This window comes from Aphelocoma coerulescens, chromosome 1 (genome assembly GCF_041296385.1).
Source record: "Aphelocoma coerulescens isolate FSJ_1873_10779 chromosome 1, UR_Acoe_1.0, whole genome shotgun sequence".
In the NCBI taxonomy this organism is placed as follows: Eukaryota; Metazoa; Chordata; class Aves; order Passeriformes; family Corvidae; genus Aphelocoma; species Aphelocoma coerulescens.
Window position 1 is genome coordinate 30,088,770 of NC_091013.1, and position 27,397 is coordinate 30,116,166.

Here is a 27,397-nt window from a genome sequence, read left to right on the forward strand (position 1 = left end):
TTCTCTAAATGCTTGTTTATTTCCATGAACAGTTTGCATTGATGTCATAAAGTTTGGTTATTCTCTGCTTTACAAGTCATTCTGCATAGAGATAGCTTGAAATAACATACAAAACTAAGGGTTTTCATTGGCAGGGAATTCAATATTCCTGCCTGCAATATTTTGTCCCCATCATATTCGATCATTCTCATCTTCAGAACCTAAGAAGAATGCAAAATAGCTAACTGGTTTCAGAGACTTATGGCAGAGACTAACACATAAAACCTTAAAAATTTCAGTTGAGCTCAGTGTTTCCATAGAAGTCAATGTCCCTTAGACCCCAGGAAAAGTACTGAAACCCTTGCAACATCTTTTAATCATCCACTTCTTTAATAGTTTCTTCTGATAAATTTTCAGGCATTTTCCATTTCTTCTATCAGTTAAAATGACCAAGGGTAAAATTAGTGCAATATTGAGCAGACAATGTAGTGGCAATTCCCAGGATGCTCTAATATTTCAGTATCTTGTCACCATTTTGTCGATTTCAGAGGAATTGTGTGCAACTGATCTCCGTTAGTGTTGTACCCAGAATTTTTAAAACCTCACTGAGAGAATTTGTTATTCAAAGTGGCCTCAAAGAGATAAATTAATAGGATATATTGGTTAACCCAACACCAAAACGTAACAGCCAGTGGGATATTATTAAACAACTGAGTTATTATTGTCTGGACTCTGATAATATCTTTGTCCCTATGCATATACTAAGTTAAGTTTTGCCTTGGTATCTTATAAATAAGCTGCATATCTAGAAATATGTCTTGCTTTACAGTTTTGGTGGTTTAGGTTTTTTTAAATTTAAATTTTAATAACCATAGGGAAAACCACATTCCTCTTTTTTTTTTTTTTTTTGTGACCTAAATCTGTAAAAGATCCTCAACCTTGTGATATTTATTTCTTCTGAAAACATGCAGATAGAACTGAAGTTATGCTATTGTCAGTTATTGAGTGATCATTCTCAAAGTTTGTAACTCATGCTAGCTTTTAAAGCATAAGTCATCAACATTTTCAAAAGCTTCTTCTTACTGATAATTAAAAACAAGTTAAAGCATCTCCTGTTTACTTGTGCATCTTTAAAAGTATTTAAAACTGCAGCATTTTCACTGATACCTGGCCAAGCAACTATATAAAAGAGCACCTCTGACTCCAACATAGATGGTCACATTTTGCATGTCACAATCGTTTCCACCAGTGCATCTGAGAGATTTATCAATCTCTCTTTGCTTTGGATGCAAAAGCATTACAACATTGTAGTCATCAACAATTCCAGCTATCCCTGACTTTTAACAAAAACACAGCACAGCAGTGAATAAGAAAACACTGCTGCCAGAAACACTTGGTGCAGGCACCGGGCTGAGCCCGAGAGATGGCCGAGGAACGGCAGCGCTGGGACACGGCCGCTTGCCACATGGATAGGCAGGATCGGAGGTGCACGGGCCCAAAAACCATCTTTCTACAGCAACGAGGAGAGCAGTGCAGGGGATCCATTCCCATGCTCCTATGGCATATTTGTTTCCAAAGCCTCTCGGCTCCACCTGGCTCTTCCTGCCTTCCACCCAACCTCAGGCCCCGGGGGAGGGGTTGCAAAATTCTCCCCGTACAAACACGCAAGGGGCCGAAGGGCAAAGTCCTACAGAGGTGTCTGTGGGAGGGTGGAGGCAGGGGTCCCGAGGCTGCCAGGGACCCTTACTCTTCCTCGTCTTCGCCCGAAAAAGAGGACACACGAGGGATACCGTGCCGAACGAAACAACTCCCGCGGCTCTGCCACGCCGCCGGCCCCGCCGCCTCCACGTTTCCGCCGCGCCGCGGGCACTGCGCAGGCCCGGCGCCGCCGCTCGCATGGAGGAGGAGGAGGATGAGGACAGCGGAGGCCGGAGGGCCGCGGGGAGCCCGGCCGCGTCCGCCCGCTTCGTGCGGTGCCTCTACGCGGTGGGATTCCTGGTAAGCGGGCGGCGGCGGCCATGGGGCCCGCCCCGCGGGGCCTGCGGCGGGGGCCGCGCCCGGGAGCGGCAATCTTCTCCTTTGCAGTCCAAGGCTGCTGGGTTCCGGGGTGCGTCGCTGCAGCTGCTCCCTGGGGATGCCAGTGTTCGTAGCGGTGGTGGTGTGTAGCGGCTGTGCTGTTTTACCCGTGCAAACAGCCTCGCAGTTTGACACACAGGCCGGATTTTTATCCTGTGAATGTCATGGAATAGCGCAGCACCCTAAAAGCTGAGTCTTGCCTTGTGCTTATAAGAGAGCTGTTCTCTGTTTCCTTGAAATACCCGTTGTTCCTGTAAACCTACCAAAAAAAAAAACCAACCAACCAAACAAAAAAAAAGGACCAAAAAAACCTAAAAATATGTTCTTTCTGGAAGAAAAAAAAAAGTCCCTTATTGAAAGAACACAGACTTTAAAGGTTCATATTCTGTAGCAATTCCCGAGCCTCAGGAAAGTGTCATTTAATTAATTTGAAATTAAAAGCGATGGCTTGGAAAATGAATACAAAATAAGTACAAGTTTGCACTGTGAATTGTCAAGATATTGTCTTACCTACTTTTAGATTGGGCAATAGAAACAACCCAGTTGGTTTGTGTCCTGGAGCAAATACCCCAGTGAGAGGTGCATTAGAAAAAGCTTTGCTGCTTTTAACTGACTTTTAAATGCTGTGGTTCTCCAGCCCTGTAATAACTTGTTGATACTGAGCTGGGGCACACAAGAAAACCAACCGAGTGTCCTTTTAGAGGGTGTGGTGATGCAAACTTCCTGTAGCCAGACAAATAAATACAGCGTATCTATCATTCCACATGGGGAGTTACATGTGAAATGAGAAGTGACGACCCCTCAGAGGATAGTGGTTAACGGGTCTTGCTCTACCTGCATGCCTGTGACAGTCCAGTACTGCCAGGGTATAGTCTGAGTCTTGTATTTTTTAATGTCTCTGTTGACAACCTAGACAAGGTCACTGAACCTCTCTTCAGGTTCGCAGATGACACCTGAGATTGTTATGGAAGATGTTTGTAAGTGGTGTGCTCTGTTTGTTCATGCTAATGTATTTAATGATTCTAACCTTGTAAGCCTCAATTTCAACCCTCAAAAAATAATTAATGACAGACTGTGAGAATTCACTTAGTGGTACACACTGTTAACAGTTAATCAGGCTTTGAGGTAGTCTAGTTCAGTTCAAGCAGTCAGTGATGAAAGGTGATCTTGCTCCAATAGATCTTCTCCAAGGGACTCTGAATGCTGTGCCAGGTTGTAGTAGTACTGAAAGAACTACTGGGTCAATGTTGTGAGCTTAACAAAAGGTAATAAAGCAAAAGGAATGAGTAGGAGATCCTTGTACTGCTCAGGATGGGCAGTGTCCTTTACCCTCCTCTTACAAAATGTTTTCAATTATGCTTTGCCTTTTTTTCTTTTTTTCTTTTTCATGTTTCTGTCTTTTCACTACATTTCGTAATCTATACACAAAGGCAGTATGTAAGTAGGTTTAAATCTACTGTAGCTTATTCCCCATTGTAGTAGGGTTAAAATACCGCTATACATTCTTTGCACAAATAGCAAGTATTTTTAGGTGATTGAAATTAGACCACTTTGAATTTAAAACTCTGGTATGAAGTACTTTTCTTGTTAAACAGGTAAAGTTTAATGTGTATTAAAGGAATATTTAATGTTTAAATATATACCTTCAGAAGGATTGTATCTGCAGTGGGGGGAGAGGATTGATGTTTTCATAGGTGTAACTCCTCTGTGAGACAGTCCTTTATATTTCGGTTTATGTGTTTTGTAATATGAAAAATTTTCTTTTGACCTTGATATGGAGATAATTTACTTTTTTTTTTTTTTAATGTTGGCTTTTATTAAGCCAGGTTGCTATTATCTTTGTCAAAGTTACTTAAACTTTTCTTGACTTCTTTTCAGGACTTATTTGGGGTGAGCATGGTTGTTCCTTTAATGAATCTTCATATCAAATCTCTAGGAGCAAGTCATACAGTTGCTGGAATCATAGGTAAGTTGCAGTACTTGATTTACAAAAGAGTAAGATAAGGCCTGGATTATGCCTTACTGCAAATTGGACATTGTAACATAATGCTTCCTTGCTAATAGCATAATAAAAAGTGAAGACAATTTCCAAGTAAAACTGTAAGGGCAGCTGTACTCTGTTAGACCCAGAGACCTGTCCAAACTCATGCACTGACAGTAGCCAAAAGCATGTGCTTTGGAAAGAGCACACTTGGAAAGAACAAGGAAGTCTTGCAGTAGCATTTGTATGGCTCCTTTTCCAGCATCCAAGAAGTCACAACTTAGCAATTTAGGGAGCCAGAGGTGTTGCTTGTAGTTTTACTGCTATTTACACTTTGCAAATGGTACTTCTGCAGCTGGTTCTCCAAAGCTTTCCAATGCCCGTGATTGCTCCGAGTTTGATTAAAATCCTTACAGCCGTCTTGGTAAAATATTTATTCACTTTCAGGAGTGTTTACAAATAAATTCTGAACATTTGAAATTTTTTCTTAAAGTATTTAGTGATAAGGTAAATTCTGTGGCTTTAAAGTGCCTCTTATGGCATTGTTTATGGTGTTGAGTGATACAGTATATTCTTTATGTGGTTGACATGGGAGCTGTTATTCAGTTTTATTATTTTGCTTTTTTATTTAACACGTTGTATGAAATAATTCTCCCTCTACACTGAGTTGACAGTATTATTTTAAGCAGCAACTAGTCAGAAATATGTTTTCATTTCAACAGTCTGCTTTGATTTTTAACTTCAGAAAAAAACTGGGGTTTGAGGTGTATTCTTATAAATGAAAAAGTCTGGCAGATGTTTCTCTCTGCTTTTCTTTGTTCCTTCTCTTCTGTCACTAAGTGCTGCTAAAGTCCTAGCCTCCAAAATGAGAAAGTAGGGTCCGTGTTTCCTTCAGGGCTTCTGTGGTGCCTTGCAGTAGACTGAAGCACCAAGTGTGAAGTCCCTTTCAGTAGTGAAATTCTCTCCTGATTCTGAGAAAGCAATTACAAATGCCAAGATCTGTTTTGTTTAATACACCATACAAAGCAACATCGTTTTAACTTACATAGTTTTTTTGACTTTTCAGCACTTTTTTCTTTTTTGTCATTCCCTGAAATTATTTCCTTGATTAAATGCTAAAGTCCACCCTTGGTTTGCCCTGCTCCCTCTTCCCATTCTTCTAGTAAACTATTCCCAGAATTCCACATTTTTTCATCATTTAAAATTTTGTGCAATTTTCATTTTTGAAAAAAAGCTTAATTTTTAACACTGGTATTTTGTTTGTTTTAGGATCTCTCTATGGTGTAATGCAGCTATTTTCCAGCACATTTGTGGTGAGTTCTAACACTGCATTCCAGAGCATATTGGTATTTCTATGGATTGTAGGTGGAAAAAGGGTGGGGTTAATAATAGCATTTCTTGACATTTTGAAAATGCATAAACTGTTCATATAAACATTTCGGTTGGAGGGACCAATTATCAGTTTGCATGAAAAATGTCGGTTTCGTTTATAAGGAATGGCCAGGTTTTCCAGACCCAAACAGAGCACAGTTTTTAGACAAAAACTAGAATACAGATTTTGGCTCAGACACATTACTGAACAGGTTGCAGTTACACATTATCTTCTCTCGTGCTGGTGCTAGTAAAGCAGTTTCCTTCTATGCAGTAGCCTGTCCAAAAAGCAGTCTCATGAGTCAGCTCTTCGTAGCCTGTGATCTAGTTTGCTTTCCCTGCTTAATGAGCAGTGACTGTAGACCATTTAGACCATTCACTGTATGGTCTAAAATTAATCATGCATCTTTGCTATTTCTTTGGGGTTTTTTTCTATTAGTTATTCATTTTTTTTATATCCTAATATTACCCTGGTACTAGTTTTCTAGTTTTGAAGAGAACAGGTTATGAGAACGTCTCATAAAAAAACTGTTTCAGGCTTTGTTATGCAGGCCACCTAGGATAATTTCCTGCTATAATTTTGTGGCATTTTCTTTGAATTGCAAGACCATTGTCTACTTTCTTAAAAACTATTTCCTCTTAGGAATCAAGCTGATTTATAAGCATGATAAATGCAAGTTTTCTGTTTGCCCTCTGCATAGCTACTTCTTACATGTCTATGCTCAGATGACAAACTCCTCATAGCCAAGATCATTGCTGTTAGGATGTTCCAACAAGTGTCTAATATGTAGCAGCCAGTGATGCAAACAAATATTTGTGGTTGGTTATGGTAAGATTTTCAGAAGGTCCTTACTGGTAATATTTTGTGATATTTACTGCAGGACTGTCTTTTTAAAAGGGAGATTTTTTTTTGAAAAAAAAGCTCTATAGGTAACATTAAATGGAATCATAGTTTTGGCAGGTACCCTGCCAGTAGGGCAGAACTCTGCTTGTGAATTCCAGATTTTGAGCACTTAGGAATGCTGTGTAATAAGCTTATTAGGCTTTCATTGACAGTCCTTTGATCTCTTTTCTCAATTTAATTTAGAAGTACTGATTGATCACTGTGCATAGCTTAGTGTTACAAAAAGATAATCTTTCTTTCCTACTTTGTGAAAGGGCTGCTGGAGTGATATAGTAGGAAAACGGTATTCCCTGCTTGCTTGTATTCTTCTCAGTGCACTGGGTTACTTCCTTCTTGGAGCATCCACCACAGTGTTCCTGTTCACCATTTCTAGAGTCCCTGTAGGTGAGTAAACACTTGGCATTTTGCAGTTTAAATTCCCTGTAGTCTCAGCTTGAGAAGTACTGTGGGAGAAATCATGGTAGGTGGATGGCTGCATAAGCATAATCACCTAACAGCACCAACTGAACCTTAGTATTGGAAAAGTCTCTACAAATCAAGAATTCTCATTATTTTTTCCTGCATGTAATTTGAAATGTTGAAGCTTTACCCACCAGACAGCTAAAGCTCACAAAGCTGCTTACTCTAGCGCTGAAGAATTTGTGATTAATGGAATTTTAAAAATATGAATCATACAGACTTGGACCATTGTTTTTGAGATACCTTCTGTCTTTCTTTTTTTTTTTTTTTGTACTGAGAAATACATGTTTATGAATTGATTTATATTTTGTTGCAGGTATTTTCAAACACACACTTTCCATCTCTAAAGCCCTGCTGTCCGACCTGGTGTTGGAGAGAGATCGCCCTTTAGTAATGGGGCGCTTCAATGCAGCCTCCAGCGTGGGCTTCATTCTGGGACCTGTTGTTGGTGGCTACCTTGCGGAGTTCGAAGGTGGCTTTTACCAAACGTCCTTCATCTGTGCCTCTATCTTCCTTCTGAATGGTGGTAAGTTGTATGCCACATTTTGCATCTTGGGTCCCTTCATTCCTCACTTTTGTGTTTTTATGCCATCTGTAATACCTTGCTTTCATAGTGTGTTTATCATCTATGGCATAAATATTTTGTGTACCAATACTACTCTTTGAATTTGAACTTGTATGGAAGGGTGGGAATTTCAAAACAGTTATCCTCCAGGTGCTTCTCCTTTGTTTTGCCTATATCCCATTTACATTCAGACACAAATGGGAATTTTTGATGTGCCCAAAGATGAAGACTAGAAATCAGAATTTTGGCTTTAACAATTAGATTTGTTTATATGGTATGAATGGCATCTCAGTGCTTTCCCTTCTTGCTTTCACTGCATTTAAAATTGAACTGATACTGTGAATAACACTAGACTTAATATTTGCAAATTTTTTAAGGACAAGTATTGTTGAAGTCTTTTTTTAAATTGTTACAGTCAAACTGAGGTCTTCCATGTAAAGTTGATGCAATTGAATGAAATCAACTAATTTCTTGATCTATGTAGGTCTTGTCTGGATGTTACCCTGGAGTGAAGAAAACACTGGCAATAGGGAGCATGACCAAGACAAAGGAACAAACAGTTTCTCAGCAAAATCAAATCATGACCTGCACTTGAAATCAGCAACTAGTAGAGCTGTGACAAACAGTAGTTTTTTCCAGTCTCCATGGATCCAAGTTGCAACAGTGCTGAAGAAGATCAAAGGAATTGCTTGCTCTAATTTGTGGGATATATTTTTAGTGCGGTTCCTGATGTCTGTTGCTATTCTGCTGTACTATAGCAATTTTACTCTGGCCTTGGAGGAGAGATTTGGGGTGAAACCCTTGTTTGCTGGATACCTGATGAGCTATAGCAGTGTGCTTGGAGTCCTGGCTGGTTGTCTGCTCGGACCAATAACAAAACTCTACGGGCACAACACTTACAGACTTCTGTTGCACTCCAGCACTTTCACCTGTGTGCTGATTCTCCTGTATGCGTCAGCGCTGAGCATATGGATGGTCATTTTGTCCTCCACGTTCTTGGCCTTCTCCACTACTATAGGCCGTACCTGTATCATTGATCTGGAGCTGACTGTTGGTGGGAACGAGGCCAGTGGTACACTCCTAGGTGTTGGACAGTCTGTGACATCGGTGGGACGAATTATTGCTCCACTTCTTTCTGGAATTGCTCAGGAGTTCAGTCCTTGTGGCCCTCCGAGTCTAGCCGTGGGACTAGCATTAGTTGCTATTGTGATAATGAATGCAAACAAACAAAAATACTGTAGTCATGGAAGTGTGAAGTTAAAAAATCAGTAGTCCCAATACTGGATTGCACAGATGTATCTTTACCTGCCAGGCTTGTACAGTAATTGCATGATTTTTAAAGGGAACACATTGTGTTCACATGGAAACAAGTACATACACATATTTCTGCTGCAGGGATGTTAACTCTAGACAAACATTATTCTAACTGGTACCACTGGGACATTTCTAAGAGGGGCAGATGTTGCTATATTGTAGTGGCTGTGATTTTTTTAAATGGATTTTTAACCATTTTGGAAGGGAAAAAAAGAATGTCAGTAAATGCACAAATCCTGCTTGTGAATCATTTTTGAAACGATTGAAAGATTGTGAGAAAAAGGTGAATCAAAGGTGAATTTTTGTTATTTAATCAGGAGATTTTGCAATATGTTTGGCCTTAATTTCTTATGCTGTGGTCTGTTTCCCTTTGTCTATTGTGACAGTAGCCTGTATAACAGGGTGTTTGCTTATGTGATTTTTGTGTAGCATATTTTGTCCACAAAGCTTTCTGCAGACCAAGATTAGGCACTTTGGGGTAATCAGGCAACCTCTGCTAATTCCTGGTCTTTCCCAAGTAACAGAATTGAGTATATGCTAACTTCATGTACTGGAAGACCTAATTTTAGAGTAATACAAGGCCATTCATATTGAAACTGAGGCTGAATTTCGGTTTTATTGAAATTTGAACTGGTGGCTTCTGTTTAGTAATAACTTCTACTGAGCAACTTTGTGATAAATTATTTGTTTATATTTCCTGTGCCATTTTTCTACCTTCATTTTAAGAATAAATTTCCTTTTTAATTTTCTCAAATGACTGTAAAGGTGTGCTGGAGCAACTAGCAGTAGTTCGTGGATCTGAATTAATGCATCCTGCCTCATCTCAGGCATAAGTGACATTTCAGTGACAAGAGAAAAATGGTGCTGTTGGTATTTTAGTCTTCATTTGTGTGCATGGCTTAACTGTAGAGAGGTTACTCTCAGAGCTGTACAGAGAGTTGTGGCACTCCTGTGCTATTTACTGTTCAAGCTCATTACTTGCCAGTCACCACTGTTTGTATTTCATATGAAACATGGAAAAAATGTATTTTGCGCTGATAGTGTTCCATATCAGCTTCGTTATATTACTTGATGAAAGTACAAAGTCAACTATGTGTAAGTGTTTGGTTGGGGGTGGTTTGTGCAACTTAGTTATCTCCTTGATCACGTCAGTGCAAACACTCTTCCTGCTTCAGGTGAGTCGTGGATGGTGTTCTGCATTTTTCATTTTCATTTTCTTCTTTACCTTTTCCACTGCCTACTAGCATTCAAATATTTGTTGAAACCTTAGTGATTCCAGTGGCAGCACCATAGGAATTCATATATAGAATTCTGAATTTATTGGCATTATCAGTGTATTATTACTACTGTGATTTCAGTACATATCCTCAGAATTCTTTATTACAATAATCTGTGTTTCACTTCTCCCTAGGAGCTTGAGGCATTTTCAAGTCTCTTATCTCATCTTGCCTTTCTTGGTAGATGCCCAAAACATTATTGCTCTAAATTTCCTATTTTCTTTCTTTCCATCTTTTTATTTTTTCTTTACCTAAAACCACCCTTCTGTTAGTAAGGGGCTTTTGTTTTGCATCTCTAGCAAGGGGTTAAGGAAAAAGGTTGAAAGTAAATTAATACATATAAATGATTTAGTATTTTTTCCAATACTCATTGATTATATGACGTAACATAACATTTACCCTTCTAAATTGCTGCACTGATTTAATCTGACTTCTGTAAACATCTATCCTAGTACATATCCTATTGGTTGTAGAAACCTCCCAGTTGAGAAATCTGTGGAAGCATGTGGTCTTGAGGACATGTTGCAACACATTTTGCAGAAGTTTTTTACTTGTAGACCAAAATGATTTCTGAAGTGCTACAGAAACATTTCTTTTCTGTACAGGTACAGAAAAATTGCACTTTTTTTTTTTTAAGGACTAGAAATAAAATGAAGTGACATTCCACATGAATCATTTTGTCACTGTGGTTTTTTTTCCCATCTTCCTCTGCTGAAGCTACAGCACAAAATAGAAGTGTTCAGGTCAATATGAAGTGCAGATACTTTTTTTTTTTCCTCAAGCTATGGTTAAAATCATTTGAATCTCTCTACAGAGGGCACAGGAACCAAGGATTCAACCAAGAAGTGTCTTGGCAGTGAATGAAAAAGAAAAAAATAAAATGGAGGACTCGGAAATTTTGAGATGAATTCCTTAAAGCTACTATCCCTAGTTCCTGGAGGCCACATTTGCACCTCTTGTGTTGCCTCTTAGTTGCCATAACCATTCAAGTTCAGAGAGTGAAGATTCAATGATATTCCTGCAGATACAGAGATGTCATTCCCCTTTTTAATTTGAGGGAGGAGCAGTTGCAGTTAATTTTGGCTACAGTCTAGTGGGCAAACTACTGAATTACTCAGCACTTTCTTGAATCCAGTTGTAGTATCTGTAGAAGACTGTAACAAACCAGATCTGATTATGGACTAAAGGAAAATAGTCTCTGCCAGCAAACCACTGCAAATTAAGATTTTTCTCTTGCTTGCTGTTACTTTATTTTGGGTTGGTTTCTTGGGCCTATAGGAAGGGTTGGGTTTTGGTTTGGTTTGTTGGGTTTTTTTGCTCTTTGCCCTTCAAAATTTTCCCTTTGGTAATAGTGACTTTTTTGACCATTTTGATCAGCTCTTGTTGAAGAGGCTGTGTACACAAAATAGTAATTTATTTCTGCAGAAGAGCTGGTATCATATGATATGTACTGATTTTGTTGCTTTTAAAATGATGAACTAATGTAAGATCTTTCTTCCTGTTGCAGTAGGCTGTGTAGTTTTGAAGAGATCCTTTATAAACATACCAACTGTGGGGAGTTGACCATGGCTGGACACCAGGTACCCACCAAAGCCATTCCCCTCTGGAACTGGACAGGGGTGAGAAAATATAACAAAAGGCTCATGAGTTAAGGACAGGGAGAGATCACTTGCTGACTACTGTCATGAGAAAAACAGACTCAGCTTGGGGAGATAATTGAATTTATTACCAATTAAAATCAGAGCAGGATAATGAGAAGTAAAATAAATCTTAAAAGCACCTTCCTGCCACCCCTCCCTCCTTCCCGGCCTCTACCGCCTCCCCTGCTGCGGTGCTGGGAGACGGGGAGTGAGACTGTCAGTTCATCACTCGTTGTTTCTGCTGCTGCTCAGAGAGAAGTCCTTGCCTTGCTGCAGCGTGGAGTCCCTCCCACAGGAGACAGTCCTCCATGGATTTCTGCAATGTGAGTCCTTCGCACAGGCTATGGTTCTTCACTAACCATTACAGCATGGGTCCCTTTTCCACAGGGTGCAGTCCTTCAGGAACAGACTGCTCCAGTGTGGGTCCCCTGCGGGGTCACAGGTCCTGCCAGCAAACCTGCTCCACCGTGGGCTCCTCTCTCCATAGGTCTACAGGTCCTACCAGGAGCCTGCTGTCATGTGGGCTTCCCATGGGGTCACAGCCTCCTTCAGACATCCACCTGCTGTGACATGAGGTCGTTCAGAGGCTGCAGGTGGATCTCTGTACCTCTGTGGTCCTCCATGTTCTACAGGGGCAAAGCTGCTTCACCATTGTCTTCAGCACAGGCTACAGGGGAATCTGCTCCAAGGCTTGGAGCACCTCCTCCCCTCCTTCTGCGCTGACCTTGGTGTCTGCAGGGTTGTTTCTCTCACTCCTCTCTTCTCTGGCCACAACTGCTTCTATGCTGTAACTTCTTTTTTCCTTCTTTTATATATTATTAGCCACCGATTATCTTGCCCTTGGCCAGCAGTGGGTCCATCTTGGAGCCAGCTGGCATTGGCTCTGTCAGGCAATGGGAAAGCTTCTGGCAGCTTCTCAGAGAAGCCACCTCTGTATCCCCCGTTACCAAAATCTTGCCATCCAAACCCAATACACCAGTTCTGCAGACTTCCATTTCTTGTCCATTTTTCTTTGTTCTGAATTTACTCACTGCGTAAATCATCACGGAGGTCAGTACCATTCTCATCTTCTGAGAACAAGTTGACTATTGAGCAGATAATGCAGCAACAAAACAGGACAAGTGCTGTTTATGATCTGGCTTGCTTGTTGCTTCAGCCTCTCTGTAGTGCCATTTCATTCCTGCTGCCGGGAACCTCTGTGGGTGCTGCCAGTCCCCATTCGGTTATGGGTGTTACAGGATACCCTTGGGTAAATGATCGTTTATAGCTTGGCACTTGGGCATCTGAAAACCCAAAACTTGCCTGTGCTGTTATTGCTATAATATTGAAGACTCATTCACAAAGAGCTGATCATGAATCTTGTAAGAGTGTATTGGAGTCTGAACTTTGAGAATCAAATGATAGTGAGTGGAGGTCAGACTGCTTTTAGAAATGAAAGAGTATACAGTTTATTTTAAAGGGAAGTCCTGATAAACTTCTGTGTTAATTTACAAAGAGGAATTAATTCAAATTTTTAATTATTTTAAATCTCAGCACCAAGGAACTATTTTTTGAGATGTGCTACACAATAGGAACCAGTCTTCCATTCTGCCAAATATCTAATAAATAGGAGGTCTCAGAGAAGAAAAATGAAGTGAGCTGAAGTATTTAAAATTTCTTTTCCTTTTTGTGGCAAAAAATTACTTTTTGAAACAAAAACTGTGACAACTAGGGTGCTATGTTTATGCACACTTACAAGAATATTTTTATAGGATCAGAGCTCTTGTGGTACAAAAAGCATCCCAACATCCAATTTCAAAATCCTTCATCATTCCTTCAGGGGATGGGGGATGTTGACAGAACTAGGACAATTTTGGAAATGGTGACCAGCTAAAGCATTTCTTGGAGTGTCAGCTGATGTCTGGAATTGGTGGACTTGGCAGCTCTTGAAAAAGTTGGTGCAGGGTGCAGTGTGTTTTCTCCCAGAGAGCCCAAGATACTCTTCATAACAGCAGGCATGTTATTTTGGCAAAAAAAATTAAATTTGTTTTTCTGTGTGATTTCTATGTGGCTTTAGTGCAGAAGGATATTCTCAAGTTTTTAAATTGTTATGCAGCATGATTTTCTTTTGTCGAACTGGTTTTAGTGGAATTTGCATTCTACTTTAGTACCAAGTAGGACAGCCCTTAAAATTTTGCCTCTTTTGGCATATTATTCTTGGGTTTTTTTTCAAGTATCTGCCTAAAAAAGGTAACTGGGTGTCTATCTCCTCTAGGCCTTGCAATACTTACTTTCTTATCCTATTTACTTTCAATTTATAGGCCTCTGAGGAGCTGAAGGGGAAATCCTCAGAAAACCCTAATTCAGAGTGGAACTGAATTTTCCTGCTATCCCTAAAACTGGACTTTCTTCATCAAAAATTCATTAAAATATCTATACTACAGAGTGTGCTGGGGAGTCTATCTGGAAACAAAATATTTGTATGTGGCTTTGGCAAGTTTCCCAGTCACTGCTGAAGATCTGGTTTCCTCGAAAAAGCGAGAAACATGGTCTTCAGTCAATACATGACTTTCCCCATCAGGTGGTGCTCGAGGACAGATTTATTGGGCATTTCATTCTCCAGCAGACAAACTGATAAAACATGAAGGATATATCTCCTCTGAAGGCTCAAAAAACTGCTAACTTGTTTTACTTTGCAGAAAAGAAAAAAAAAAAAAAGAAAAAAGAAAAAAAAAGAAAAAAAAAAGAAAAAGGCAAACCTCTGACCCAAACCAGAGTAAGAGTTGAATGGGAAGGGCTACCTAGAACGGTGCCTGTTTCACCTGCTGCCGTCATTGCTACTGAAAAGGAGAGTATCCAGGAAATCAGTTCCCAGACATGACGAGCGGCTGAGTCAGTAGCAGTGGAAAAGAGCCTGAAAAGGGTGGGAAGAGCAGAAGTGCGGAAGGCAGAGAGGACTCGCAAGGACACAGAATCCCAGGAGATTTGTGATTCTGCTTCACAGTGTGACCATGCTGGAGATGTGCCTTGATGCTTGTATTCTGTGGATTTCAAAGTTCTTTGGAAAGGTAACAACATGCTATCATGTTTTGGAGCACCAAGAGCTTAAGACCATATTTCATAAAAACGACCTTCAATTTGATGTGCTTGTACTATGGGGCACCACTTTAAGCACAAATAATGTGAGCATGCTCTGCATTAATGGGCAACCAGCGTAGCAGTAAGGTTCCTGAAACCTGCATTCATTATTTAAAATTGTACCATAAAAAATTACAACTGTTTGAAAAAAAATGAAAGGCAACTCTCCCCAGATAGAAGCCAAGTGCTTGGTCATTACCAGCACATGAACAAGAAAATTCCACAGAGAGTAAACTAAATGTTGATGTGCAACATTTCACATTTATTTATTTGGTCAGATTTCAGATGGGCCTAATATAAACCAGCTAATCTAAGCAGTCTGATCTGTAAGGAGGATGTTGCCTCAAAACTGAAATCAAAACTCGAGGCTTTTTTCTTAGTCAAAAATAATGCAGTGACAGAGCATTCCCTGACAATCTTACAGATGAAAGTACTTTCCTGTTGAAAGACAAATTTAAATTTGTTTTTAAAACTTCCTGGATTTGTTTGAACCCAATTTTATTTCCAAACAGGAGATGATCGTTAAAGGACAGCTAAGTATTGATTGCCACAAAAATCATTTTTTGAGAATAACCATGAACATATGACTGAGGTTTATAGGGTTCACAAAGCCATTCCTCTGCAGCTTAGACTTTGCATTTGCCACACAGCAGAAACTTCCATAGCTGGAACAGAGGAAAAAGATCAAAGGACCTGTGCTAAGGAAAGAGTTTAGGAAGGTTTGATATATCAAATACATACATGAAATAAATGTTTTGGAGATGCTGTTGGAAGAAGGAAAGTCTTACATTCCCATTTATCAACCCCCACCCATGAACATTTGAAAGAAATCTACCTTGTGATCTTAAAAGGAAGCTCAGATTTTTAATAGTTCTTTCAAAACAAGCTTAAATTAAAAAAAAAATAATCTTATTGCCCACAGATTTAGAAATGTGCTAATGAAAGAGAAAAGTTATGATTTCACAGTGTACATTCTTCAATTAAAGTTATCAATCTTGTAACAAGTAGAATGAAAATTATTTCTGCATTGTACTGAAATGTGTATTTGTGCTAAAGCAAGCTCAGTACTTAGATTAAGTGGGACAGAAAGTGCAAATTCCTGAGAGCTACAGTTAAGTATCATTTATTTTAATGCACCCTCCCTTCCCATATGCCCTCAAATGGCAGCCATTGACGCTAGCATCAAGAAGTCCATGTTACTAAGGTGCACAGTGACTTCAACTGATTCCAGGGCCCCACTGTGCTACTTTTCTGTAAAAACAAATTAGATGGAACATTTTTGTTCCTTGGAGTGCATAGCTCAGACAAAGAAAAGATTATCTTTCCCCTTTTACAGATGAGGAAACAAAAGGTAAAACAAATTAACCAGGGTCACAAGCTTGAGTGAATGAGCTTTCTCGAGTCTCAGTGGTCCCTGACTCAAACAGGAGACTGCTCGCTTTGTCTACGCGCAGTGCTCTGAAACTATTCTACTGCCGTGTTTGCATTACATTGCAACCAAGTAGCTAAGGTGCAAAAAAGCAATTTTGATTCAGAACATTATTTATCCACTTGAAGTTTTCTCTTCTTAGGCCTTCTGGTGTCCTGCTAAGTGCTCTCAGTTCTTGCTGACATAAATGAAAGCCAAGGTAATTCAGTTTTTCTTTGGTGATCCTTAGTACCTTTCAAAGGTAACATATTGCCAAAAATTCAGAAAGTAAAAATTCAAGCTATTCAGGTCTTGTGTCTGTTGCAAGTCCTTTTTATAAGCTGTATTTGCAATTCTGCCCCTACAGCTTGTTTCTTCTCTTCTTCCTCTTTTTCTGTGTCAGAGGTCTTTGAGCAAGCTAGGCTTCAGGAATATATTTTTTCTTCTTTAGAAGTCTATATGATAGGTGCATTGTGCAATTTTCAGTGTAATTCATATTAAAGCTCTGGTTAAAACAGGTATTATTGATTATAAATAAAATCTGAAATGACACACAAGTTTGGGGGTATTTTTTAAGAATCCATTCATCACTGGACTTTCAACAATGATTTCAATGGAAAACTGGGTATTGAACCTTCATGACTTGGTTCCACAAAAGATGATGTTTGATAAGGCACATTTCCATACTATCTTAACAGTGAAAATAATGTAATTAAATTAAAGTATTGAAATAAGTTATTTATAAAAGAGATATATATATATATATATTTTGTCTTTAACTTTGCAATTGATCCAGTATTCCTTTCACTTAGTTAATGGAGTTGACTTAACTCAAATGGAAGTGGTTAGACCCAGAGTGAGGCTTATTTTGTTATTTTAATGGATCCCATAGTCCGATCAGATAGTTTAGAATCCTAATTCAGTATGTCCGTGGTTTATTATCAATAGTTCTTCTTTGGCTGTGTTCAGTACGGCTGGTTATCAGGCTTATTTCTCTGCCTTTCCCCTTGTGATGCCTGCCTAACTAACCGTGGTGGTGGCATAGGTCTTGCTGACCCATGGTCTGCAGTCAAATCTTCCCTGCTCAAAGTGCCAAATCTTGGTCTTGTCAGCAGTGGCTGCCTGAACCCAATGGATGGCTGAGGCAAGGTGCTTGGGTCCTGCTGCTCTCTTTGTCCGTCCTGGCTCCCATCAACTTCATTCTTCCACTCCACCCTAAACTCAGGGAGTGGTCTCTGTTGTCTCAGTCTCTGGTCTCTCAAGATTTTCCCTGCTCTAGGTCTTAGATTGAGCACTGTGGTAGCAGCATCCAACTCTGAGTCACTGCTGTCACCCACTGTTAATTGAAAACAAAATTATAATTTTAGGTGCAGAATATAACTGTTTCAGGAATATTTGAGTAACAGCACACTGAACCCTTGCAGCCACAGAGTAAAGTTTCCCCATGTTTTCTATATTCGGTACTTTCTGATTAGACCCAGTAACAGCCCCCTAACTCTGCCAAAATAGAGGATAGATTTGACTTAAAAATATCCCTCCCCTCAAAAGTGTGATTTTTATGAAGGCCTCACTCAGCTGCTCCTTGATTGCCAAGTGCCCCCTTGATTGAGGTGACATTTCCCCAGTTCTGTGAAATTTCCAGTTCTCTGGACAGAAAAATCTGTCTCTCTTTGAGCTTGGGGTCTAGTCCCTGCTTACATCCAAGCAGGATACCAAAATTAGATTTCTCACCCTCACATCTCATGAAATCTAAACTGAGAGGCATTTCCAGAGCACAACATGTACAGGGGCTCTAGAAACCTGACTTTGGAAAAGGAGCATCAATACTCTACCAGGCAAAGGATCTCTCAAGGTCAGTGTACAGATGGGTGGAAACATCCCATCCTTAATAAGCCTGAATGTAAGACATGAAACAGAACCAACAGAGCAAATCTTATAGGTGGCAAGTGCTGCAGACTCTTCCTCCCACTAACAGCAGAACAGATAGAATATGCTCTAGGGAAAGCTGGCATCATTGTTTAGGGAATGCTCCTAAATGATCACTGCCAGGTAAACCAAGATGGAGATTGCCTGGACGTGCACATGTCCATATATTTTTCCCCAGCAGACTTCTTTAAAATGAACTAACATCTTCATCAAAACTTGCACACTTGAGTCATTTGATAATAATTTCAACAGGAGTTTATGAATGCCTCAGATTTGTTCTAGACTTTAATCAGATATGACGTTTTAAATATATCAAAGTAAACAACTGTGTATTGTGCAACTGTCATAAGAACAACTTAGATTAGTAGCCTTCATGTTATTTCTTTTAAAAAGGTGAGGAAGGGGTCAACAAAACATATCACCATGTAACTGTCCATTCACCCAGATAATTATATTTCAAGGAAGGTCTTCATCAGACTGTGTTTTCAGGCTTTTTCCCTTCTAAATATGTCAAATAATATATTTTTTGACAATTGAATAATCTGGAGGCACATTTTCTCTTTAATTCTAGGTGACAGTAGGTGACCTCTGCAGACTAACTACAGAATAAAAGGCATCCTGCACTCAGGAGAGCAAGGATATAATTAGTAACAGACAAAAACACAGTCTATTGTTAAATTAATTTGGAATAGTGGAAAACTAATTGGGATGGAGATCAGGAAATTTTAACAACTTTGCAGATATATCTTCTTCCCAGTAAGAGATCTTGATGACAGCTTGTCATGAAAGAAAATGCTCCCGAGTATGGTATAAGCATGGTAATGAAACCAGTAACAATCAAAAGTAATATAGAGAATTGGGCAAAGTTTTCACATCAAATAGCTGTGCTCCTACAGATTTTTAAAATTTTCTTTTGGTTAGAATTCCAGAACTCCAATACAAAACATTTGTGAGTTTAAGCAGGGGAAAAAATAACAATTTGGTTGTAAACCACAGCATTTTTGAGTTCTTCATGACAACAATAAACTAGACCAAATGTCCTCATTGCCCTCTCTGCTTTGGTTCTCAGAGCAGTGTCCTCTACCCTGATTCCAGAGAAAAAAGAACCAAATAGGCTCATAATCCAAGAGGAATATCTGCACATTATGGAATAAAGATGAGGAGAATGAGCCATGGCAGTGTTCCTGGTGCAAAAGAGTTGCAGGCTGCTGCTTACAGGAGGAGATGAGGAGATGGGAGATGTGCTGGGAGGACTATGCCAATGTGGAATAGGAAGTGAGAAAGCCCCATAAAACCCTGCTGTCCAGGGCATATCTCTACACTCAAATTTCTGCTTTAGGACCCACTGCTTTAAATACTCTAACATGCTGATTTCTCTACATCATTCCTGGAAAAACTTTCCTTCTATGTAAGCAAAATGATTGCAGCACAGTAACAGAAAAGCAGAAAAATTTCATTACCTCTGGAAGATGTTTTATTTCGCACTCGTAGTTTCTCTGGGAGTTTAGTGTTCTTAGGAAGTGAAAGGAATCTTTTTGTATTTGCTGCAGCCTGCATGCAAAGGAAACAGAACATTTTAAGTCACTGCAGAGTAGAGTACCTGCATAATGTATGTTCAGGTATACAACTGAGGCTTGAACAGGTTTATGCAGCCAAAGGGCTGGAGAGTAGTTTGGGATTAGCTAATATGTGATCTTTTACTACACACTCAGTGCTGATTGCTGGCTGAAGTCTGTGCTAACTAAGGTAAAGACTGAATAATCTCAAGCAGTTTAATCAAATGAAAGCTTAATGATATGCCCTCTGAGATCAGAGTTAATAAATGTATGGTCTCGAACCTCAACCTCAACCTGCCTGCACAGGTTTCCCCAAGGAAGGCAAATGCTGCAAGCATGGCACTAGATGTAGCTCCATGTTTAAAATTGGTTTGAAACTTTTTATCAGTCAGCTGAAAAAGTTTGGTTGAGACTGAAGCTCGGGCTCAAGAACAAATCTGTATTCTGATCCTGCAAGTGCTTTATACATATAAATGACTTTATGCAGTTGACTAGTCACACTGAAATTGATGAGGAAGTTAGGCAGCAGCATGATCATTTACCAGTTCAGGGCATAAAATCCTTGTTTTCCCCAGACTTAGCTTTAAAGGCTCTGGGTGCAGACCACACTTCATACTTCCTGGAACATGAGAGGTACTTTCCAGGACAAATTGCTTTTTTTTAAACTCAAAAGTTTCTCAAGGACATCCTTTCTTACATTTGCTACAAAGATTTTTAAAATTTTTACAGTCTACCAGCTCTCCTCTGCTCATACCATTCCTTGTGGCAGACCGAAAGGGAACCTGAAAGGAAATTTTTTTTTCCTTAGAGATTTTCTCTCTTTGGAGTTTTATTCTTTTCCTCTTTCTCCTCTTCCCTCTGTGGAGGATTTATCCAAGGATAATTATTCTTAAAACTATAGCTTGTGTGTTTTAAAAAGTTATTAGACATCCTTTGTCTCTCCCTGTCCCAAAAGTCCTGCTGAGTCTCCTCACTATTCCACACGGTAAATATTTGAATTGTATGAAAAAGATAACGTATGTAACTGTGTTTGAGAGGAGAAAAAATCATTCGGGAACAGTCTTATTGTGATAATTAACACCACAGTAGCTCTGGTAATGATCACCTATGAGATACCGCCCTTTTAGAGATATTATTCCAGCCTCAGCTGCTGAAGGACAACTGTATCAATGAAGACAACAGTCACTAAGTTTCCTGCAACATGAAAGTACATATTTATAGGATGGCTAATTTCCTTGATACCTGACATGATTCAGAGGATCAGTTTCCCTGCTTAATTAGTGTGTTCCATTGCAGTATGGTTGGAAGTTTACAGTTGCAGGATTGCCTCAGAGACTCAAATATTATCATGCCACAGCAATCCTTGTAAATGGAAGTTTTCACAACCAGTGTCAAAATCTGAAGGCCTGACTACATTTTATGAGTACTAAAGAGCATACAACATTTTTCAGGTGAAGAGCTTGCTCTGACTGATGTGGTCAAAATATTGTAAGTAGCTTTTCTATCTCAAAGTCATTTTTAACCTCAACCATCATCAGAACAACATCAACCTTCATCAAAATACTGATAGAGAATACTGATCATCCCCACATTGTGTACAGGGCCTGTCCAGCTTCTCTGAGGCAAAGTTATGGCAGCAGATCCCACTCCCATAACACATTCTACGAGACTGAAGCTTTGCTGAAGGTGTCAACACAAATTAAGAGGCTCATGTGTGCAACTCAAGGTGTGTGGTATTATATGTACAGTAGTCTTCCAAATTCAGGATTTTTTCCTGCATGTCAGAAGATTGTTTTTTCTGCATGACAATTAGCTACAAAGAGCTGCTTTCAATTAAAATTAAAAAAGCAAACAGACAAAAAAAAGAAACCAAAAAACACCACAAAATGCAAGTACCGGTCTTTCCCTTGACAGGCTGTTTGTTTTTCTCAGGCTTTCCCTAAGGCTGTGCCGGCGACGGATCAGAATTTCTTTGGCCTGCTTTTCGTTTGCATCTGCAGCCAGGCTATGTCGGTTGTAGGACATTGTCTGAAATATAAAAGCAGTGATCACAGCCTGGAAAGCATGATGTCAAATGTGTCAGACTATATGAACAGTGAAAAACAGGCTTTTTGCTTTAATAAGCATCATAAATCCTTGTGAACAAGATTGTATTGCAGATGATTAAGAACAAGAAGAATAATTATACTGAGAATGTTTTTATTCATGTCCTTCACAACCACTTGTTTCTTTCGTTGGTTTTGTTTCATTTTTTTTTTAACCTGCTGATATTTATAATGAAAGAGAAAAATGAAGAAGCTGGCTTAATACCGTGTTTACCCCCCCCCCACTGTAGTAGCTTGGTCAGTATGTCAGTAGAGGACGCATGTTTGAAAGTGATGAGTCCCCTAGAGGGAAGTCATTTTTACCTCCAGCAAAATGAAGCTGGCTCAATTTTTGAATGTTTTCCAAGGGCTCGGGCATTCAAACTACTTAGCCACAGGAGGATAAATGTGAAATGTCCTTTTGCTTTTATTTCACTATTTTTCCAGCGCATCATCTCTACTCTTAATACAAACAATTTTACAACTGGAGGCAAATAGGAAATCTAATCCCATATCATGAAGTGACCAATATACTGATACAAGGAGACAATGTTGGCTTGAATTGGCACCTATGATCCTGCTCTAATACTGTAGGTATATTGGAGGTAATAAGACAAAAACATTAAGCCTTATCAATAGTATAAGATCAAGTATTTATACAAAGGAATGTGAATATGCTACTGTATATATGACAGAATATGGATTCAAGGCAACAGAAGTAAATAAGATCATTATTTTTATTATATGATAGAGCAGATGTACTAGCTCAAAGATGTGTTAGGAAGATAATCAGTATATTCAAAGAGAAGTAGGATATTTAAGTAGGCAAAAGTTCATCCTTACTCGATGTCGTATTTGGTAGAGATTCTTTGTCAATATTTCTCGCATGTTTTCCATTTCAGTGGGAGAAAGTGGCTTTATCTTTCCTTCATGATAGTCACTGTGACAGAATGAAAAAAAAAAAAAGGAAAATAGGGAAGAAAGAGAGAGGGATGGAGAGAGACAAGAATGTTTTTATTTTTATGGTCAGGAATGACATTGGAATTATTTCCTTTGTTAGAGCTGGAAACAACATTTCAAAACAACCAACTAATATATGAAAATGTAACATGTAGAAATGAAATCTTGATTTCATTTGATTCAGTGATAAGACACAAAACTCAATCTCCAAAATGTGACATAAATTACAACAATTTGTCAGTTTTATTTAGGTACTTTTCAAAATGCCCCTCAGGCTTCCCTTGTAGCTATTCTCAGCAGACAGGCAGGCACATGTTCAAGTCCACCTCCACTCTACACAGCAGATCAATGTTCCAGTGAGCAGCTGTCCCAGTAAAACTACATACCCGGGAAGAACACAGCACTTCATGTGAAGCTACAGGCAAAAGGCTCTTGTTTCACATCCTCTTACTGTTCTGGTGACATTAGGACACAAAGTATCCTAACTAAAAGTGATTATCCTGCCTACAGCTCGGGCTGTGAAATAAATTACGAGACCCAGCTGAGATGCTTGGCCATGCTGGCATCGCTTGCTTACCTGAGAGACACTGATGATGGGACCTTGCTTATCATTCCACTCTCTGCCATCTCAATGGCATGCTTGATTTCTAGCTTCTTGTATAAAGAAACAATGCTGGATTTGGGCTGGTTCTCACGGATTAGGAGTCTTCGCAGGTACTTATTGTCGAACTTTTTAAACCTGTACATGAGGCAAACCAGCCCAACCAGTTAATTTTTACTGTGCATAGTTAAGGAAAGCCAATATATTGTAGTTAATGAAATTTTAAAGGACTTTATTCTCTGGGAATGTGTCTGTTCATGTTAACAACCTAATGCTGAGTAACCTAAGAAAGGGTCAATGTCAACTTTACTTCAGATAGATAGTCTTAACCTGTGTTTTGGTTCATATGTTAATGGACAGTCTCCCTAGAAGCAACTTAACTTTCAGGTATTCTGTGTTATTAGAAAATATTATTTTTAATTCTCTGTTTTCATCAAGACAAAGAGAACATTAAATATTTACTGTAATAACAAATAAAAGGCCAGAATTTGTATCAACTGCTTTTTCTTTGAAATTCTAGCCTGCTTTTTTAAAACTTTAGAAGTTCTTCCTTTCTCTAAAGCAACTGCACCCTCTTGGATGTTTTTTGAAAAAATATTGATTACAGCTGGTGTTGATTTTGTTTGTCAGAAAATACTTTGCCCTAAAGACATTCTGAAATTATTCTTGAATTTGGGTGTAAAGGCCATGAAGAGTTGGGACTCTCCTTTGCTCTGTAACCTTTTCTTTAAAGATCTCACACAGACTGGAGGAGAACCAGGCTGAGTAAAGAAAAGTTGTACCCATGTCACGAAAGTTGTACCCATGTCGGGAAAGTGTCTTGACTGTGTTGCCCCAAAGTCATTTGGAGAGAGCTCTCCTCAGCCATTCCTGCTGGTGCTATTCTCTTTCTATAAAACACTTAAATTCTTCTTGGAGCAGCAACTAGAGGGTGGTGAGCAGTGCCCATGCTTTGGGTCTAAAGAACTTGGGTGTAAAAGGAATTAGATCCAACCTAATGAAGATGACGATTCAGCAGGTAAAGTAAAAATATGAATTATTCAGGTAATCTTCTTAATTGATACTAAGTCTTAAGTAAAAGCATCAAGAACTGTGGAGCTGCCTGCCATTAGGATGTCGCATGTATCTCATGCCAGCTGCTGCATTGATCTTTCTAGAGGAAATCCAAAAGCTTTTGTATGTTTGCCGTCAAACAGGAAACTAACCCATCACTTAACTCCCCTAAGAAATACAGTTTGCAGGAAGGCAGCTGGGAAGGATGAAAGGCTCAGCAGACATACAGGAAACACTCTGCAACAGTCAGAAACATGCACCCTCAGAAGGTACCATACTTCACCCTGGGATCAGAAGGCTGCCTTTCTTCCCAGCTGGCGATTCTGTTCTATTTGCTTGTGGTTTAGTAAAAGACATTGTTTTGCTACTTTCCCTTTGAAACCCACATGTTCTAAAAACAACCATCCACTTTCAAGAATAAATGCTGAAAATGAAATATGATGCCCAACAGCCTTTGTTTGTTGCTGCTGAGCCATTTCAACTTCTCCTGTATAACAAAGAGTTTCACATGCCACTCTTACTTATCTCTCCAAAAGTTGTGACCCCAGTGTCCACACACATCTTCAATTCCAGTCTTCACGTGGTCAAAGAACTAAAGGAAAACATTGGTTCATTACATAAACTTATAGACATCACTTGGCTTGTCTTTAGACCTTTTTAGTTTCCAACTTACTTTAAAACAGAAACATCTAGTCACAGCTCAGAACAATGCTCCAGTCTTACAAAATGCAGTCCAAACCAAGCTCAAAAACAGAATCTGTTTCTTTCCCCCTGGATCTTCCATAGCTCACAGCCTCAAAAGGACAGAAGTTAGTTGCTAATTTCCTCAATGTCAATCTTGCTCAGCTCCTGCCTGAAAGTAAAGTTTTTTCCCATATTTTCACTTATTTGAAATTCCCTAATCACTCAGTGATATGCCTGGAACTTCCCCAGGCCTGACAGTGAGGCAAGTATGACTTCGTGGAGAAAAGCATCTCAGTAGACAGAAGCTCCCCCCATTAGCACCAGCCCTCAGGATGCAGAGACAGAACTAAGAGCCAGCATTAGGTCCTGAGCTCCTATTTTAGGAATTTGTGGTCTAGCCTCATTTTAAAGCATCCTGTTCACCTAATATTAGAAACAAACTGTTCCTATTATGAATTATTATGAGTCTATTATGAATTATGAAAAACCGAATGGGTTCAGCTAAGGTCTCCCTTGATCACAGAGGCAACACTTCCTTTTAATTCAGGAACCACAGTAGGGGTCTCTCAGTCTCACAGAAAAACCCTAGTAGATATGTCCAAAGGATAAGCTCTAAAAGGACAGACTTTTAGATGCCTAGATTGGCCTCTGTCCTGAATGTGGGCCTTACTATTCCTCACTTTTGAAATTTCAAGCCACTTGCCTCAGGTATGCTGCAAGGAGAAATACATTCAAGAAGATGCATGGCTAATAATCCGCAGCAATTGGAGACACACATGTACCAAACATACATCCATAAAAAGGTTGATGATGTAAGACTTAGGTAAGTTTAACAGTGTGTTAAAGGGAAGTTTGCATTTGTTTAATTAGATTAACTCAAATGCAGTATAATGTAATTAAATAAAGCCAAAGTTTTCCTGATGTAGCCAAATTATAAAATAACACGTATCTCATGTGTGAAATAGACTACAGAAAGTTAATTTACTTCAAGATCTGAACAATTAAGAAAGTGAGAGATTCCAAAATAATGATACGTAACAATAATTTTGGTAATTGCCAAAAGTTAAATATAAGCTTTACAATTATTGTGCTTATAACAGCTATCAAAAAGAAATCTAGTACAACCCCTCCATAATACTGTATGATGAATATTTGTCTTTCCGAATGTGACTAGGAATTTCATCTCTGCAAGAGTTTCACCTACGATAAGAGGCTGCAACATACCCTGTTATAAATTTCTTCACTGACAGCAGGCTGCTTTTTATTTGACCTTTTGACATCAAGAAACTCCACTAGTGGGCGAATTGTTATTCCCTGTGAAGACAAAAAGAACACACTAATTATAAGAATTAATTCACTCTTTTGATTAGCAGGTTTTGCACTTAGCTATGAAGCCCTTGTCAGCTCAGACTCCACTAATGCAACAGAAGGAAGAAAGGGGCACCCTAGAACTGAGAGATCCAAGACGGTCACCCTAACTGAACCTATCAGGAATACATCACCTATCCCATCCATAGTAATTTTAAACTTTTTTTTTCCAGTTTTGTTATGTGCTAGAAAAACATGAATTAATAAACTGACTCCCTATAATTTCAAAGTGAACATGTAAAGTCCTCTTTTTAAGTGATTACTTCCAAAATAGGTATTCAAAGTTATTTAAACAGTACTATTATTGATATTTAAGATCATGACACTAAGGTTTTTTGTAAATATGTGTCCTTGCCTGACCATTCTCAGAGAAAGAACAAAACATTTTGGCTATCCCTGAATGATATAATGGTTTTGAACAATTATTTGTGGAAGAATTAAGATAATTTGTTTACTTGTATAGACACACTGGCACAGGGGAGAGGAATGAACCTCCTGTGGTGTTGAGATCAGTCCCTACTATCCCAGACAACGTGGTCACATTTCTTTTTGTAAATGAATCAAGCTTTATCTTAAAAGTAGTTAGGTTTCTTTGCCCCATTGCTCATAATGGAACACTCATCTTGAACCTTATTGTTCTGACAATTAGAAAGCTGCTTCTTAATTGCATCATGGTCACTGTGTACCACTTTGTTCTTGTGCCAACATTTGTCTTTTTAGTTTAAACAGTGTTCACTCCCTCATATAAACAGTAATTATAGTCCCTCTTCTCCTTCATCTTGCTAAGGCCAAGGCATCCTGGTCTCCTTTCACATGACAGGCTCACCAGTCCCGTGATCACTCCAGAACGTGCCACTATGCTCTAATGGAAATACCTGTCTCAGTATGCCCTAAGATCAGATTTGCCTTTCTTCTGTCCCCACTGCATTGTTGACTTAAAATCTACCCCATTACCAACTAGTACACCTGCATCTTTTTCCCTTTCTGTTTTTTTCCAAATGCAAGGTTCCCATTTCACAAGAGAAATTCCTAGTAAGAAAGTCCTAGCAAGAACACGTTTGCACATATTACTGT

The 27,397-nt window shown here is 39.1% G+C and overlaps 2 protein-coding genes across 2 annotated transcripts in view; one reads left to right on the forward strand and one right to left on the reverse strand.

Moving 5' to 3' along the window:
* Positions 1–10,598, forward strand: MFSD9 (major facilitator superfamily domain containing 9). Its single transcript, XM_069005415.1, has 6 exons — positions 1–1,977; positions 3,934–4,021; positions 5,306–5,349; positions 6,566–6,695; positions 7,087–7,296; positions 7,820–10,598. The coding sequence occupies exons 1-6, from the start codon at positions 1,537–1,539 to the stop codon at positions 8,605–8,607; spliced, it is 1,701 nt and encodes a 566-aa protein (XP_068861516.1). The 5' UTR covers positions 1–1,536; the 3' UTR covers positions 8,608–10,598.
* Positions 10,599–11,630: 1,032 nt separating this feature from the next.
* SLC9A2 (solute carrier family 9 member A2) overlaps positions 11,631–27,397 on the reverse strand; it is a 37,410-nt gene continuing 21,643 nt past the window's right edge. The window contains exons 6-12 of the mRNA XM_069005427.1: positions 26,180–26,269; positions 24,793–24,863; positions 23,195–23,356; positions 22,501–22,597; positions 21,470–21,601; positions 19,478–19,568; positions 11,631–17,427 (exon numbers count right to left, since the gene is read on the reverse strand). Coding sequence (XP_068861528.1) covers positions 17,057–17,427; positions 19,478–19,568; positions 21,470–21,601; positions 22,501–22,597; positions 23,195–23,356; positions 24,793–24,863; positions 26,180–26,269 — 1,014 coding nt within the window. The 3' untranslated portion in view covers positions 11,631–17,056. The remainder of the gene's footprint in view (positions 17,428–19,477; positions 19,569–21,469; positions 21,602–22,500; positions 22,598–23,194; positions 23,357–24,792; positions 24,864–26,179; positions 26,270–27,397) is intronic.